At 31.2% G+C, this 17,723-nt stretch overlaps 2 protein-coding genes across 2 annotated transcripts in view; one reads left to right on the forward strand and one right to left on the reverse strand.

Moving 5' to 3' along the window:
• Positions 1-17,723, forward strand: part of LOC148307969 (uncharacterized) — a 416,767-nt gene that overhangs the window by 205,227 nt on the left and 193,817 nt on the right. Inside the window, exon 3 of the mRNA XM_088262474.1 lies at positions 3,438-3,574. Within this exon, the coding sequence (XP_088118600.1) occupies positions 3,438-3,574 (137 nt within the window). The remainder of the gene's footprint in view (positions 1-3,437; positions 3,575-17,723) is intronic.
• Positions 14,756-17,723, reverse strand: part of LOC148307971 (uncharacterized) — a 38,533-nt gene continuing 35,565 nt past the window's right edge. The window contains exon 8 of the mRNA XM_088262510.1: positions 14,756-15,935. Coding sequence (XP_088118636.1) covers positions 15,400-15,935 — 536 coding nt within the window. The 3' untranslated portion in view covers positions 14,756-15,399. The remainder of the gene's footprint in view (positions 15,936-17,723) is intronic.

Raw genomic sequence — 17,723 nt, forward strand, 5'->3', positions numbered from 1 at the left:
AATAAAATGATGACAACGTGCCTCTTTGCACTTACTGCCACTTAGTGTTTTTGACGTTTTCGATTGGATTGTTCTTGTTTTGTTTTAAACTTATAAACACATAATAAATTTGTGCTTTTTTTATCATTTTTCATTTAAGCAGACTAAACCACGGCAAACGCGTGGCCGGGTATAAATAATTATATAATTATGTAAATCTTTAATATTTCATACATGTGTTTATTACTTCTTAGGTGCTCTGTAAGGGATTCACTCTCATAAAATCAATTATCTTAATTAAATCAGCATCACAACTTCTCTTTCGCAAACAAAATGATTCGTCTTCTTCCCCTCGATGTGTATATATCTTCATCGGAATTCCAGGGTTGATTTGAAATATCTCTCGAGTTCGCTTCTCTCCGCGTGCGGGGGTAGGAACCCCGTGCCTAGTACGTGGCCGTGCTCCTTACAGCGCGGTAGCAGCATCACCAATGATAAATACTCGGCCATATATCTCGACTGAGATAAACACCCCGCGTCAAGAAGTAATGCCAAGAAGGTCTGCAATCTAGCTGCGTCGGGGTTGCCAACCCCTAAAAACAAACAAATCAAGAAACTCCTTGTTTCTTGATTTTTCATATACAAGAATGAACAAACGAATATTATGTAAAACATTTTGAGTGTGTCCAAATACTTGTTCACAAATCTGGATCATCTCCAATTACAGGAGTTATTTTTCATATTATTTTTTGACATTTCATCAAAGATGAAGAAGAATATGGAAGACTTGGCATTTACGTGTGTAAAGTGATAACTTAAACCAGCCTATGATGGTTGTCAGCCCCGTAAATGCCCAGACTTCCATATTCTTCTTCATCTTTGAGGAGATGTCAAAAAATAATATGAATATCATGTTTTAAACTGTAAAACTTTTACCTTAGAATTTCGTTTTTAAAAATATATGACAGGCTACAAAACTTAGCCACAGTACGGGAGGTCCTGGGATCAAACTGACCATGGTGTTGATTCTAAGTCCCAATGAATGAAGCCAGAACCTTGCGATTGATATCCTAATGTATAGAATAAAATTACAAGTATGTAATAGTTTTCCACATTAATTTTATTTGACCAGCAACCGGGTTTCGTCGTAACCGACCACTAGTCTGATGATTTCTATTATTCCAAAATGTTGCAGTTAATAGAACTAAATTAACAAGTATGTTATTTTACCCAAATGAATTTCAATTGACCGACATCATCAGACTAGTGGTCGGTTACGAAGAAACCCGGTTGCTGGTCGATTGTAATTCATTTGGGAAAAATTACATAAGTAGCTGTTAATTTAGTTCTAAAAACTGCAACATTTTGGAATAATAGAAATTCATTAAAACATAAATAATAATAAACTCATAAATTACTAAAGCATTCCACCCTATCTTCCCACTGATAAACAATTAACAGCTCTTAAATTTAGACTTAGCTCACATACAGTGTGTGAAAATGAATCTGGTATATACCAAGTTAAACTTAAATTGAAAATGTACAATATTTTTTTTACTATGAGTTAACGTTTGGAAAATATTTGTTTCATTTTCATATATAAATACTTTTTTTACATTTTTTCCGGTGTAACACTGTTATATTTATAACTACTGTCAGTAGTTTACTAATGCTGTACTAGGCGGAACAGTTGTCACGAATTTTAATTTCGATTTTTATGTTTTTGTTTAAACAGTATACTTATACATTTACAATAATATACAGTGTAGTAATTTAATCAATCGTATTTAAAAATAAATAAAAATATAACGTAAACTGCTACGATCAAGTCACGGTTCTCACCCCAATAAAATGATTGAACAAATTACAAATCACCGTAATCAAAATCAATCACTGCGATGGGATTGGCAACCTTTTGATGTGCGCTATGGAGCCTGCGGGCCCATCCCATCCCGTCTCGGCTTCGGTATAAATTTATACGAGTGTCTTACCAGAACCACTTTATGTAATGATCTCAGCCTCGAGAACTACGTGTCTGTTGGCCCCGACCCGGGCAAATATTGGCCGAACATGTTTGATCTCAGTGTATTTCTCTATAATGATTATTTACCCCGTAAACGTGGTTCAGCTTTTAAAAGTACGGGGCACTTTGAGTCCTCACGTAATGCCTATATTCGCCCCCGACTTAAAATGCCCTCCCCCAAATTGTTACACTCACCTGCGCGCCGTTCTGGGATTCAACCTAAAAGCTTACAAACATTAACAGTTACTCCTTGTCACATATTAAAAGTGCCGTAAACGCGAGGCTCGAAAAGGATTCCTTCGTTAAAAATTGTACATATTCACTCTGCGGAAATATGTATAACGGGCGCGGCAATTATTGCTAATGTCGGTAGGGTAAAGTTGCTTTTAAGTTTATCGAATCGTTATGACTCTAAATGTGTTTTGATGCTGAATATAATAACACGTAGAGAATATTTGATCGCCCTTGCGGAAGCAATTTTGGCTGATACTTATTTTTATTATTTATATTTTCCCTTATTTAGGGCAACCTTTTCAGGTTTTTGAACAGATATAAAATTAACGCCGCTGGCGACTAAAAACCTAACCCTACATAAATTTAATTACTAAAACCTTTTGACTGTGTTGAAGTGTTTTGAGTGTGAAAACACTTAAAAAATCTAGGTTTCTTCACAAAATTCAAAGTATAAAACAATTACAACAGTTTGTATTTTCACGTAACACAACAGTTTTTTTACCCCTTAATGAGAACATCTGTAGTTCTCAAAAATAGTCAAGTTAACATTAAAAAAATCAGAAAAATGATCTTAGACAGGTGATATTTTTGTATTTAAATCATCATTTTATTAAAAAAGTCAAATATAATAAAGAAATAATATGGCGACCACTTATAGCGGGTTGCTACGTCAAAGTCGACACTTATAGTGTATTACTATTTTTGGTGATGGCGACATGTTGCCGTGTTTCATGATCACGCTAGGGGGTCATGTTTTTAGTATAATGAGGAAATGCCAGAATGAAATTTAAAGAATGTTTTACTCGCAGTTAGTCCTTTTATTTATATAAATGCGATTTCGCTGGAATCAGATAATTACAAAATACTTAATACTCTATATATAAATTAAAGAAGCAAAATGAAAGTCGCAATAATAACGTCCGATGATTTCAACGCACTAAGTGGCTCTCAACGCGTCTGAGCTCGGGCCGTTCCAGCGTTGGTTTCGCTCGGCAATCTCCATTCTCATTCGTCGTTACGCGTCCTGTCAGCGCTGCCAACTCGACGGTTACATCGTTACACGAGTTACATCGCCTACAATAACAATACAATAGTATTTTTACAACTATTTGTGTTTTTAAAATAAACTCAAAATAATATGATTCTCTCTGTGAAAATGCCATAAATTTAGCATAAAATAAAACTTTGTCGTTTTTTACAGCCTGCAACCGAACGTACTACGGAGACGTTGGAAGGACGTATGAGCTTGAGATCAGAAGGCCGAGAGAAGACAAACTTCCTTTCATGTGTCACCTCAATTTTACGGCAGCTGGAGCCAGCTATGGTGACTTGGTTCAGGTAGGAATGCATTCATATTTAATATTTCTGGAGATATTATCTTACTAATTCAAGGGAAAAACATTTTCAATTGGTGTGGGTGTTTGGGATGTATTATTCACATTTATTTTCCCTACCCTCCTAATCTATCCTACCTGCAGACAAGCCTCTTAACGTATGGGATTTGCGGGTTATTCCTTTGAAAAAAATACCATGAAGTACCTACGTATACCTTAAATCTACATATCTAATACTTAAGATACTACAACAATTTTTATTGCTGCATAAACTTGATCGAGAATAAAACACTTGCATTATACCACTTTTGAGTTTATTATTGTAAACACGATTTGTTTGTTTTTTCACATGTTAATATAAAGATCTGTTAATCTTAAAACTTGTCATGTTTATGTTTAATAATAAACTCGAAAAAGTCATCTTATACAAGCGTTTTATTGAAGTGAAACTTATTAGACGGCGTTTCAAAAATTGATAATGGACGAAAATTGATAGTGAAATTTTAAGGAAGCGTCGCGTTCGTTAGGCATATTGCGTTAAATAATAGAGAAATAGATACAAAATACAGATAAGGAAAAAGAGATTTATTTTGCACAGGAGTGGAGCAAAAGAAAAGAACGTATACATAACAATAGCGATAGAATAAAATAGTGTTGTGCATGCCCGCGTTGTAGATGTACACGTCAGACGCTATTTATGAACACTTGAAGTACCATGCATTGTGTAAGATATATTTATCATTTTGTTTGTGTTTATTTTCTAAAAAGTTTCACTGCTATCACGTATACGAGTTATTATACAGACCTGAATGATGGAAGTTTAGCTTCTGAAACATGTAGTCTATAATTAAACTCAAGTGGTAAAAAACGAAGTGTTTTCTTTAATTATTATCACGTATACGAGTACATTCTGAACGCGCAATTTATAAATGTTAATATCATAATTTTATTCCTCAATTTTAATGCAAAATCAATACAAAACCTAATTTGAACATGTGATCATAAAAAATACTTTTATTTTACTATTTATTTATTTTACCTTAGAATGAAAACAAGAGTAATTTTCTTGCTCAATATTTTCTGAAACTCGTCAAAATACCAATATTTTATTACCCTACATTTTATGAAACCATTTTTTTTCTTCTGTGTGTGTCATGTCAGGTCCCTCTGACGTCGACTATCACTTGTATGTAATTGTCCTTGTCTTGGGCAGCTCTTAACATCTCCTCGACAGTCCTGATCCCCATTCAAACACCTTTATTCCGAAGCCAGGAGATTTGTATTCTGCCCATACCTCTTTGACTTTCTATTTTGACTTAATATTGATAAATATTAAAAAAATGATTCATTTATAAAATAATTCATACATTCAGAACCTAAAATAAAATGTTTACCCAGATACAGGCCATACCTTGTGGGATCTTTTTTGTATTAATGTATATTTTTTAAATAAAAAAATTAAAATAAAGAATAAATTTTAAAACTTATTATAAGGGAAGTGTATTTCATATTTTTTGTATAAATTTATACACGAGTTTAAGCCAAAAGATATTAAATTTAGGTGATATTGTCCAAGCATGCTTAGGAATGTTCCCTGTAGAGGGTTTAAAATATTCACTCTGTAGTCAGGGGCGGTAGATGGCGGCTAATAAAATTGAATTAAATATCTCTTCAATATTCAGTAACTTTGGCTACTTGAAAAGTTTGGAATGGGCTATTTTTCGGTAATGAATATTGGTCCGGATTACAGTGACGAACCCTTTTGTTTTGCGAACCTCGCGCCCGGAGGCTTCGATTCACTTAAACCAGGGGAAGGGTAGTTTTGGGTCGAAGGACCTTAGAATATAACCGTCAATGTTTTATTTAAACCGCTTTAAAATTTAAGCGAATAAATACTTATTAGGCATCCGAAGCGAACGGAAAATTTGAATATTAATTTCAATAAAACGAAGTGGGTTTCGTAATATAATATACGGAGCGGAGCGTGAATACGACAAATCTGATACAACAAGTTGAAGACAGAGGATTACCTCTTTTAGTCCGGGTAGTAAGTATCTGTCGCCCTAATTACGGACTGCTTTAAATTAGACTCCCTTCTGTCCCTTACAGAAGCAAGCATATTTAAATATTCTCGTACGTGTAAAGTACTACTCTAACTATTTTAATTTATTTATTTTAAATGGTTCATAAACAATACTACTTTCAGCATAAGCCGTTTTCTGCAGGGGTAGGCAGAGAGGCTTGAACGCCAAACTTTTCCTCCATATCCATGTATCTAGTCATACATGCAAATAAAAAAATAAAAACAAAATAAGAAAAATACAACAATATGCGATTTTTTTTCTTTAATTTACTGTTAAGACTTAAGCACAGAAGCAAAGACATAAGTTAAAAATATACCATTTTGTAGTGGTTGAAGAAGTAAGTAACCGTGTTGGAGGTCCCAGATTCAATTTTTATAATGGTTAAGACAAATATGTATTAATAATTTTTCATTACAATACATATTTTATATTACCCTAGACTGGTACCACAGGCTCAAGGCTGATCACCTTTCCATCGTGTATTTAACGATCAAGATAACGCTGTTGATTTACGATGCAGTGCTTTTTGCACCGTTGCAGTATAGAAAAGGGTTAGAAGAAGATAATATACACACACAAACAATTTTTTTTTCATTTTTAAGATTTTATTAATAAGTATGGGCGGTGTGCTTGAAGTGGGTTAACCAACCATATCATTATGCAACCTGACCGCTTGAATCCGAACTAAGCGAAGTATTTCCGTAAAAATTGGATGTATTACATAATTTAATATCTTAGTGCCTTTTCACAACGGTGTGCAGTCATGGTTCACTAAATATTCATTACATCCATTTAATATTTGTAACATATTCTGCTGCTTATATAATAATCAAGAAGATACATCTCAGTTTATTTATTTTTAAATAGCAACAAATTATCGTTAAGCGTTTTAATAATTTAATAAATTATTTATCACTCTTTTCATCATTTTCACTTCATTTTGTGTAATATCATTTAAAAACACATCGTAAATACCGGTCTCGAAATAATCATTCCATCATCAGGTCAAAATACTAATACAAAATTCCTACCGTTTCCTTTTTGTATAAAATAAAAAAAATATTTTCATAAGTCTTTGAATGACAGAGAAAGAACATATGGGAATATTTTTAAAAGCAAGCATGAAGTTAAAATTAATCGTTTTTTATGAGTAAGTTTTTATTGTAAGTACTTACTTGTTTCTAATATTTCATGATTATTTAAATGAAGACCAGTTTTTTTATGTGTAAAATCTCTATGCCCGTTGATTGATTAAAACGAATAAATTAATTCATCCACCTTCATTGTAAAGTGGTTGGCACATTTAGCTACCATGCTAGAGATCCCGAGTTTGATTCCCATGGGGGGGAGGTCAAAATAGTTAAGTGTTTTCAATCTAATATTCTAGTGAAATACACCTGTTAATTCATAATTACCAATGAATTACCAAAAAACTCCATTCAATAACAGAGGTTTTAAGTTTGATTAAATATTCAAGTAAAAAAAACTATAGAAATACATCTAGAAGCCTGTATAAAAAAACTATTGAATTTACTCCATCAGTTTCCATTTTGTCAAAATAAATACCGAAGGAATTTCCCGCTTTCCCGAAAATGCACGAATTTTGCAGTAAATTGTACCAAATAGCAAATTTTCTTTATCACCCTCCGGAGATTTCCCCCGATTATGATCAACGTATGGGCCGAGAGGATCTTCCATCCAGTGGAAATTTATCACCAAACCTACCCCTTAGTAGGGTTAAATGTGATAGATTTTTCCCAGCCCTCTAGACGTAATTCCTGATAGGGTGAATACGTTTCCTATCTCCAGAAATTATATTTATTTTCTACTTTTTGCTCGCTTTCGTGATTTATGTGAACATTTGAACTTTTTATCCCTTCTGAAATAAAAATGTTATATTTTGTTTATAAATTAATACGAAAGGGCTAAATAATTTCAACATATTTTCTGACTTTTAAGTTAATTCTTGAATCAATTACAGATTTTTTGAGTCCACTAAGTTGTGATACAAAAAAATTGTGTTTGATGTAAAAATTAATTCATAAATTAAAATAGAGTTCTACAAATTAAAAGCCAAATCAATAAATATTTTCTAACGTTCGAAGTTAATTGAATAGACAGTTTTGTAGACTAAAGGCCATCAAAGTCGATACGAGTATAATACAAATACTAACAAAGACACAACGTTTGTATATTCACCCTTATCCACATCCAATGGTGCATAGTGCACTGCGTCAAATTAATGTACTCTTAATTTGATCGTTTACTAAATGAAGATCAGACCTATATTTCAGGTTTCAGTCCAGGGTTATATTAAGGTGAAAAAAAATTACATTAATTTTGACTCTACTAGGAATCTGGTACGTCTAGGATGGTAGCCAAAAGAGCTGACCACTTTTAAATTGAGAGAGATAACTACGGAGTTTTATTTTTATTATTATTGTTTATTTTATTGCAAACCTCTGTGTGAATAGAGCAGACCTGTAAGGGGGCTTACATTATTTTACGTACTTTTAAAAAAGTATATATAAAGTTAGAAAATAAATCAAAAATACAAATAATTCTTGGCAGCAACTATTATTACATTGGTTAGGCTCCTTGGTATCGCAGCGTAGTGAGTAGACTTTCAATTCCGAAACTGACCTCGCGGGTTTCATTCCCGCCGAGAGCAAAGTAAATTCAAGAAATATTTATTTTCTATTTCTCTGGGTGTTTGTGCTATATTTTTCACATATACTTTCCCTATCTTTACTATCCTACCTGCAGTAAAACCTCTAACAGTAGAGGCTTTGTGGATTATTACTTTAAAAAAATATGTGTTCACATAAACGTTGAAAAGAGATATTATTGAGTCTTCCAAATGATTGTTTATGACAAATATGGCTCTTCGATTTTTTCGTCGTCTTAATTTTAATTAATAGTACTTTAGTACATAAACACTATAATTTTCATTCAAAAGTTTGGTTCCTTCTAAGTTTCCATAATATGCGATAAATTCAAACTAACCCTATGAATAAGGCCTGAAAGAGTGATTGGAGGAAAAACCCATATTTTTCCCTCACATTCGTTTAATAAAAAAAACCTTTTTTGAAATTTATTTATAAATAGCAACGAAGCTAATGGTTCTATGTACTTTATTTCAGAAACATAATGTTGCCAAATTATTGGATTATACATTAACCTGCTAAAACTGCTTCGTAATGTTTATTCACCAGGAGGACAGAGCAAATATGAAATTTCATTTCAACATGACAAACACGAATTTCTAATAATTCGGTAATATTTATTTGCCTTGAATAATTTAAAGGCAAAAATTTCCAACAAATTCGTTCTCAAATTCATTATTTGAACATTGTATTTCCCGCAAATAAAATATTAAAGGTAAGCATTACGGCGACTGAAAAGAAATATTTTACTTTTTAGGTTTAATACGAATAATTGATATACATATATTAATTTATATTACGTTAATATGAAGTCCGCCTCCGTAGTGCAATGGTCAACATACTCGGCTACCGTTCTGGAGGTCCCGGGTTCAATTCCCAGGGGTGGGTCAAATAAATAAAAGTGATTTTTTCCCTCTAATTTTTTTCACTGGTACCTGAAGCGGAGGGTTGATCACCTTTCCTTCGTGAGCTAACAATCAAGATAACACTGCATTTATATGATAAAGTGCCCTATGCACCATTGGGGTGCGGATAAGGGTTTGAATAATACGATGAAAATAAGAATTTGAGTTGTTTGCTAAATATAAATAGTTTAACGGTACACTTCTTTTCTTCAATTGTATTGTCCGAGACGAAGGGTTGGCATATTTTCTAGGGGGATAGATTACGTCATATAAATATAGTTTTTAAATTTTCACAATATATTTTTTAATGTTCAAATAATGATGATATTTTTATTTAATACTTATATTCGTAATACACATGTATTAAGCTATGTTTATATATTTTTTATAAATATTCTTCCATATTGACAGTGGATTATTCACCCTATGGATGATATATCAATAGGTATTATAGGTTTCTTAACTGAGATGAAACATTTATCACTTTTATACGAAAGAAGATAGAATTCTCAGCCTGAGCGCCCAAAAGGTTACGACTAGTTTATGGGGGATGGATATATAATTAATATCATTAACTTCTAATCACGCATTTTGCAAGATATTTTGAAAGTTTGAAGTAAGTTCCATATTTTTTTTAATTTCATATAAACCCATTAAAAAGACAGACGATTATATGCAAATTTTACTTCCGATTTTCAGAAGATCAATATTTACTTTTTTTAATTTTTATTTATTGATTTGGCGTTTAATTTGTAGAACTCCATTTTAATTTATGTACATGTGTATTAATGAACTTATTAGACACAAAAAATCCGTGTTTGATTTAAAAATTAAAACGTAAATCAACATATACGTTTATGGTAGATTTTTTAAAAGTATTATGTAAATGATATATCCAGTGCACCAGTCTGATGATGTCAGCAAAGACCAAACTGAGTTGTTGGTCAGATTAAATAAAATTGTAAAATATTTTTCCACGTATTTTTACATGATGTCACGTTCATATTTAACATGTTATATTTATTATGTCTATTATGCAGTCAAAAACGAATTTCGGACTGATTACTTTAATTTAAGTTTTTAAATGATGTATACTTTTATTATCTGTGAAGCGTCATAACGAACATTTTTTATTCATTAAAATTATTAGACAAAGCGTAAATTAGCACGCTTCCGAAAAATCCTACATAGGTAATCCTCTTAAGAGGAGATTTAATCATAATTCATCAAATTAAACTCCAGAATGAATATAAATCTATCCTTCGTTTACCGGGATAATTTAACGAGAGTAAATATAACGGATATAAATTACAGATGTTTGCTCGGAATATCAATAATTGAGAGTCTTGAAGAATAAGGAGACTGGAAGAAAATCATAAATAAACACACAAATCCGGTGAAGTTTTTCCAGGCCGGCAGAGTTTTGTACAAATAATTGTCCGTGAGGGGGGATTCCCTATTTCCAGCCTCCAGGATTATTTGGTCGGCATTTAGTCCTGGCAAATATTTGGATAGGGATTAGCAATTTGTACACGGAACGGATGTGAAATAGTCCCCCGGATATAATTCAAATAGAAGCACTATATAAAAAGGGGATGATGGCAAGGCTGAAAAAAAAAACTGCGTCAATTTATATTCCTGTTTTCGTATGCATAATACATAAATTAGAGTAAACAACGACTGACTTAATCATTAATTCATTCTCGGCTTACAAATACGATCCAAAATGTTTTTTTTGAAAAAAAAAGTAAAACCGGTTTTGGCTAGTTAAAAGTAGAATTGAAAAAATAGTAAATTTTCAGGAAAAAAGTGATGCTTGAAAAACCGGACCTGCAGTGGCTCATTTCTAATACGTCTTGCGCACATTACTTTTTCGGCACTATCTATAGTAGAAATAATATCTATATTTTTTTTACATATTTATTTTACATACAAGTAGACGACTGAAAACATTTTTATTTACATAAAAATTCATTTAATAAAAAAACTTATTTATGTAAAATACCAACAACAAAAAATTAACTAAAATATCACTTATAAAATACATACACCTAATACAAAAATAAAAAGACGACTTTTATCAAAATAATTTGATATATCGCTCACTCCTTTCATGAACGTCATAAATCAAAAATCGTCAATTTTCAGTTGTGCATGTTTTCGGAATGCCCAGAAAATGTACTATATCCCAGAAAAAGAGGCATATTTTTAACTTTATATTTACCCGCTACAGGACAGAAAGTGTTGTTTTTGCATTTTGAAGAAAAGGTATTGTTTAATTATTTTTTTAAATATACTAAATATTTTTCATATGGAGAAAAAACCTTCAGGTTTTACCTAAAAAGATCTGTTGCACAGTAAAAAGTTCAATAAGTAGCTTGATATTTATTTTGAATACATTTTAATTTATTTTTAAACTTTAAAAACGTTCTCCTGAAAAATCAAGTTTTTTGATTTATGACGTTCTTGAAAGGAGCGAGCGATATATGTAATAATTCAAAAAATCTTATTGTTGTCCTCATATTATCTTCTCAATGCCTTTTATTCCTACAAGATTATCAAGGATTAGAAAATATTCGTTTTGCGGTTTTATTTTATTTTTATTATGTAAATAAATAAAAACTTAATATGATAGACGTAGACATTCTACAAGTTTAATAATGGTCTAGAATAATTTAAACATACTACACGTTAAATGATAGTTTAGAATATTTTTGTCGTTATTTTTATAGAATGATATTTAAGAATAATTTAAGCATTACACGTGTTAAATGGCAGTCTAGAATAGTTTAAAATAGGAGGGAAAAAAATATGTGACAAAATGGCGTACCATTGAAATCAGAGTTCGGCCAAATGCTCAGTTAAATGGCAAATAAATCTAACTTCGGGTTATAAATCTAATAGAAGGATGGCAGCAAGCGTTTAAGTAATGCAATTGTAGCATTTTTGTCCTCTGCGTATATAGAACGCCACAGTTCTCGATGGAATGATGTATATTTTGAATTTTGTACGTCAGCATTCCGCATAATTGCTACGGTCCCATTTTATTTCGTGGCTAAACTACCAATTAAGCAGATGTTGCAATTTCAGAACGCCGTGGTCAAATTGCGGATTCGTGAATTACTACCGTAATTAAATGTGTCGCATAATTTATAGAAGAAAATAATTATAAATTATAATTTTACATGACAGGTTATTGCCTAATTTCCCCTCTCAGCAGTCTAATAAATTTATCGTAATTATATTTTACGTTTTAATCAATCCCTTTTTCCTTTGTTGCAAAGAAAGCTTTTTTGTTTTTTTTTGCGATGCATTAAACGTAAAACTACTGTAGATAAATCGCTTAAGTAACTTTTTGCAGTACCCTGTATTCATCCACAAAAGTTACATAAAATAATTTTATGATTGAAATGTTTGATGTATTTAAAAGTAGTTTTCATTTTATTTTATTTTATTATGCCTCCACTCGTTTACGAGTGATTTTAAAAGTGCAGCTTTGTAGTAGGAAATAAATTTAAATTATTACTTTTAAGTCTCCGTAATTTTTTTAATTTTTCAGTCAACTGTTTTTCCCTTTTTACAAATATTTTCAAACAAATATGAAAGATTTACAACATTTTGAGTGTGTCCAACATTTGTTCACAAATCTGGATTGTCTCCAATTATTGGAGTTATTTTTTGTATTTTTTTGACATCTCATCAAAGATGAAGAAGAATATAGAAGTCTGGGCATATTAGCCTATGACGGCTTTTTCTCTATAAAAGAAATACTAGCTAAATCCCATATCGTAAACCCTAGAATTTCTCAAACTTCAGTATTTTTTATATAAAAACGGTTTAGGACACCGATAATATTATTAAATTATTAAAATATATATTTTATTTTAATTAAATATATGGAAAACATAAGTATTTGTTTACTATCGAAATACAAAAATATTTTTCTTGAAAAGTGATAAAGGAATGTATGAGTATTCATGCTATCAATTTCGGATGATATTGAATATCTTGAGGTAATTCTCGAGTTATTAATTTTTCTTCCTGTGCTTTCGTTCAAGTATGTAGTTATTGATTTCTGAATGGGGCCCAACTAAGTATCGTGTTTTCATGTTTTGCAGCGATTAGTTATTTTATCATTAGCAAATGGTAATTAAATTTTTCATCGCTCTGTAAACCATGCGAGAATTAAGTGCACACGGAAAAGCACCGTACAATATCATCAACTAATCGATACGTAGCCCATTCTATCACAATACTTGGTTGATTATATTTTTACCCAGAGTATGGTGAAAAATATATCGCGCTAAGTGAGATGTATAAATAATTTTAGCCATGAAATAAATAAAATCAGTGAAATTAAAATACATTACTGTATACCAAATATTCAGAATTGAATAGAAGACCAAATAATGGATTTTCATAATAAAATTATAAAGTTGAGCGCTTTTTTTAAATAACTTTTTGGTAATGTTTTGTAATGGTTTGTTTTGTGATGTTTTAATATTATTTTAGGGCAAATGACAACTCAGGGATACAGACAGGTTATTTGCGGAGTTTTGCAGTTCATATAAAAAATTATAAACCGGTTAGTTTCACTTTGGATTCAGATATAAAATTATGTCATAAGAATTTTACAATATAAGAGAAATGAACAAATATCATCCATTTTACCATATTAATATTAAGATTTTTCATCTGATCATAAAATATATGGAGGTTTTGGTGCCAAAATATATGTGTTTTACTTTACACAAAATCCAAAATCATCAGAGTAAGCAGAAAGGATAGATCGCAACACCATTCTGTTTTTGCAAATATGTTAAGCCTCTTTCACATTCATGCATGTTCTCAATACATACCCGCCGATTATTCCGACTCCTGACCTTAGTTGCAAATATATGTGTTCATGTTGAAAATAATTATGGAATATTTTCTTAGAAGATAAATAGTGAAAATATATATATTTGGTATATATACGAAAATAATTTGAGGTTATTTACTTCAATAAAACTGGTACAATTATTTATATTTATGACCGAAATTTTCTTTATTTCATTCATGGTTCACTGTCTGTGAAAATTGTATATTATAAAACTTGTTTATCTTTCAATGAGAATATCCTTTTTTTAATCTCCTTCTAATTCTTTATCTTTTTTTAAAATTTTGTAATGATATTTTTTTATGGAACCATCTCAAATATCTATTGAAAGGTGATTTTTTTCGTCTGATTTATTTTGTTTCGTATTAACTGGACAAAGATTGTTTAAATTCACACACAATATTCACAAAAAAAACCTCATCATGTATGAACGAAGAATAATGTTAAATCTGGATGCATTACTTGGTCTAGATAAAATTGCAGCTAACTGCATTTATTTTACCATCTGAAAAAATCGATATTATCAGACTGTAACGTAAAACACAGAAAGAAACTATATGAATAAGATTAATCGCGTTATGTAATTTCTATTGAGTTTCAAGAATAAACGATAAAATATCTTGTTGTCGGATGGAAACTAACAACTAGATCTTGTTCAAAACATTTTTATTAAAATATTTAATTTTTACAATTTTTATTTTAAAGAAATAGATTAATTAAGATAAATTCACGATATTTTGAGTGTCCAAATCTTTGTTCACAAATCTGAGATTTTACACTAAGCAGTCATTTGTGTTGATATCTCAACATAGATGAAAAATAATATGGCAGCCTGGGTATTAAAAGAACTAACGACCTTTCATAGGCTGGTTTATGTGGTCACTTTATACACGTTTAACATTTATCATTCCGTTCATGATTTACAACACACTACTAAAATTTCGTAGGTTGTATGTATCGTTTAATTGGCATCTTCATTCAAGGGGAATTCAGGAGAAATCTTACATTAATTGCATAAAAATCTCTGCTAAATAAAAAATATACTCCACTCAATCATAGATACTGTCAAGAAATATTTGTCAAATAAGGTATCAATTAAAAGACAAATAATACTTCGGAAATTTTAGAAATGTGGTATCAATCATGGGTTGAATTGTGATTATTACTCGTGTGTAAAATGATCACTTAAACCAGACGTTGAAAAGTCATAAGCCCTGTTAATACCCAGGTTTTTAAATTCTTCATCATTTATGTCGAGATGACAACATAAATATTACAATGTTGATTTATCGACATCAGTTCATTTTACTTTTCTTAGGTTTGTTCTGCTCTATCAAATCTTTCAAGTTATCCCGCGGGACCTTTTTCCTCAGCGCGACGTTGAAAAACAACCAGGAGAGGATGAAATACAAGCAGTAAATACAGAGCCCGATGAATAGTTTAACATCCACCATGTGATATTCGTACCATGACATGTCTCTAGCCGGAGAGTTCATGTGTGGCGCCCCCCTGTGCCTAATCACGTATTCAATCCAATACATAGCCGAGTCCATGGGTGACATGGGTCTGTCATTAAATATGATATTAACTCTCCCAGCCGCCTCGGCGTAGCTTGAATTTTTCAATACGCTCTGGATAGTTTTTGCAAGCGATTCTTCGGTTATTTTATTCACTGCTACTTCTTCTCCGAAACCTAGGCGTTTAGCTTGTGCACATTGCCTGTATTGGTCTCCGTACAAAGGCAAACAGATGATTGGTACAGATCCTGAAACTGCTTCTTGTATGCTCAATGCACCACCTTGTGTAATGAACAGTTTCGTATTTGGATGAGCTGAAATGAAAATGTTATATAAATATAATATGTTGAATAATAATGTTATATAAATATATAATTAATCAGTCACATCAATATTTAATTATTTATTGATTCGGCATTAACTTTGTGGAATGACATGATTATTTTATTAAAATTTAACACTTAAATATATCACTTTGATGAGTTTTATTTATCTATACGACTAGTTTCGAAAACGACAGACGTTTTCATCTTCTGGTACAAATTAAAACTAAATTTTAATTGTTTAAATTTTTAGTTTTAATTTGTACCAGAAGAAGAAAACATCTGTCATTTTCGAAACTAGTCGTATGTATAAATAAAACTCATAAAAGTGGTATATTCAAGTGTTTAGTTTTAATAAAATAATATTTAATTACATACATACATTAAGGTTATGGCAATCATAATCCAAAAGGTAACTTTCTCCATTCGACTCGTTTTAGAGAAGAGAATAAAGATTTATAATAAACCCAATTAGGTTAATATTTCATATAATAAGTGAGGCGTGGATCAAGTTGCGATCTTTGACGGGAGTCCTTTGTTACATAAAAATGCTAGCCATGATTAAGGGAAAAATCTACCAAACAATTGTCAGACCCGCATCCACTATGGCATCGAATGCTGGACATCTACATATTCTGGGCAACTAGAAACTGCTGAAATGCGAATGCTCAGATAGTCAGCTGGAGTGTCCCTCAGAGATGAAATATAGAGTTCAAGCATTTGCAGAAGCCTAAGTGTAACTAATATCAATAGTAAGGTAGAAGAAAGGCAATTGAGATGGTATGTAGGTATATAATTGAGATGGAGGTAGAGAACCTGAACATATTGTAAACTTTGTATGCAAAAATTATTTTAAAACAATTTTTTTGGTGACTTTTTCACATATTTTTATAAAAATAACTTATTTTGTTTGCGACACAATTTAAGTTATACAGCACCCTTTAGAAAATCCCAAATTAAGATGATCCTGATCAGTCCAAATTAATCGAAGTGTACTTGTAATAATTGACTAAAAATTAATTTAAATTATTTACATTAATAGTTTTAAAATAAGTATGTCAGTGTTACTCATCAAAGCGTTCTTTAAGAATTGGTACATTCTGCTTAATAGCAATTTAAAAATGACGATGCGACAAAAAACAGACAGCGCGATGTGGCCCAATCAATTGACAGTAAAAAATAACATTCTTCAAAATACAAAAGTTTTGCTTACAGTACTTTAGTGGGACTAATGAGATTTCCGCTCCATTCATTGTCATATTATTTTTATCACGTTTCGGTAATTTGACTTTGAACAAGCATTGTTTGATTCATCTTTGCCGTTTTTGTTTATTATAACAGAAATGTAAAGTGTTGCGGCAGTTGAATTTTGTATTTTATATTTGTGGTGTGCTTTTTGAAATCGTGTTCAACATTTTGGAGTGACCTGGCTTAAAGTATTTCCATGCAAAATCGTGAACTGGCAGCACTAATCGTGCTAGAACGCTATTTAAATGTCGTCATTCATTTTGTTTTATTCGATAAAATCTATGGATTTACCCGTCATTTTTGTTAAACAAAACGCAAAGTTAAATCCTATCTATGATAAGACAATTCCTGTAAATAAACTGTAAAGGCAAATGGTAAAATTAATCAAATTCATAAAAACAAATGCTAATCTTTCTTAATACTTATGGCATCTAGATTTCTACTGATATCTTTACAATGACGGAGATGTATATTTATTTTATAAAATAATGAAAAACACAAGGAGTAAGAACAACAACAAAAAAATACTAT

The sequence above is a fragment of the Brachycentrus maculatus genome, unplaced genomic scaffold (genome assembly GCF_059751285.1).
Source record: "Brachycentrus maculatus isolate JH-2025_06_01 unplaced genomic scaffold, ASM5975128v1 h1tg000180l, whole genome shotgun sequence".
NCBI lineage: Eukaryota > Metazoa > Arthropoda > Insecta > Trichoptera > Brachycentridae > Brachycentrus > Brachycentrus maculatus.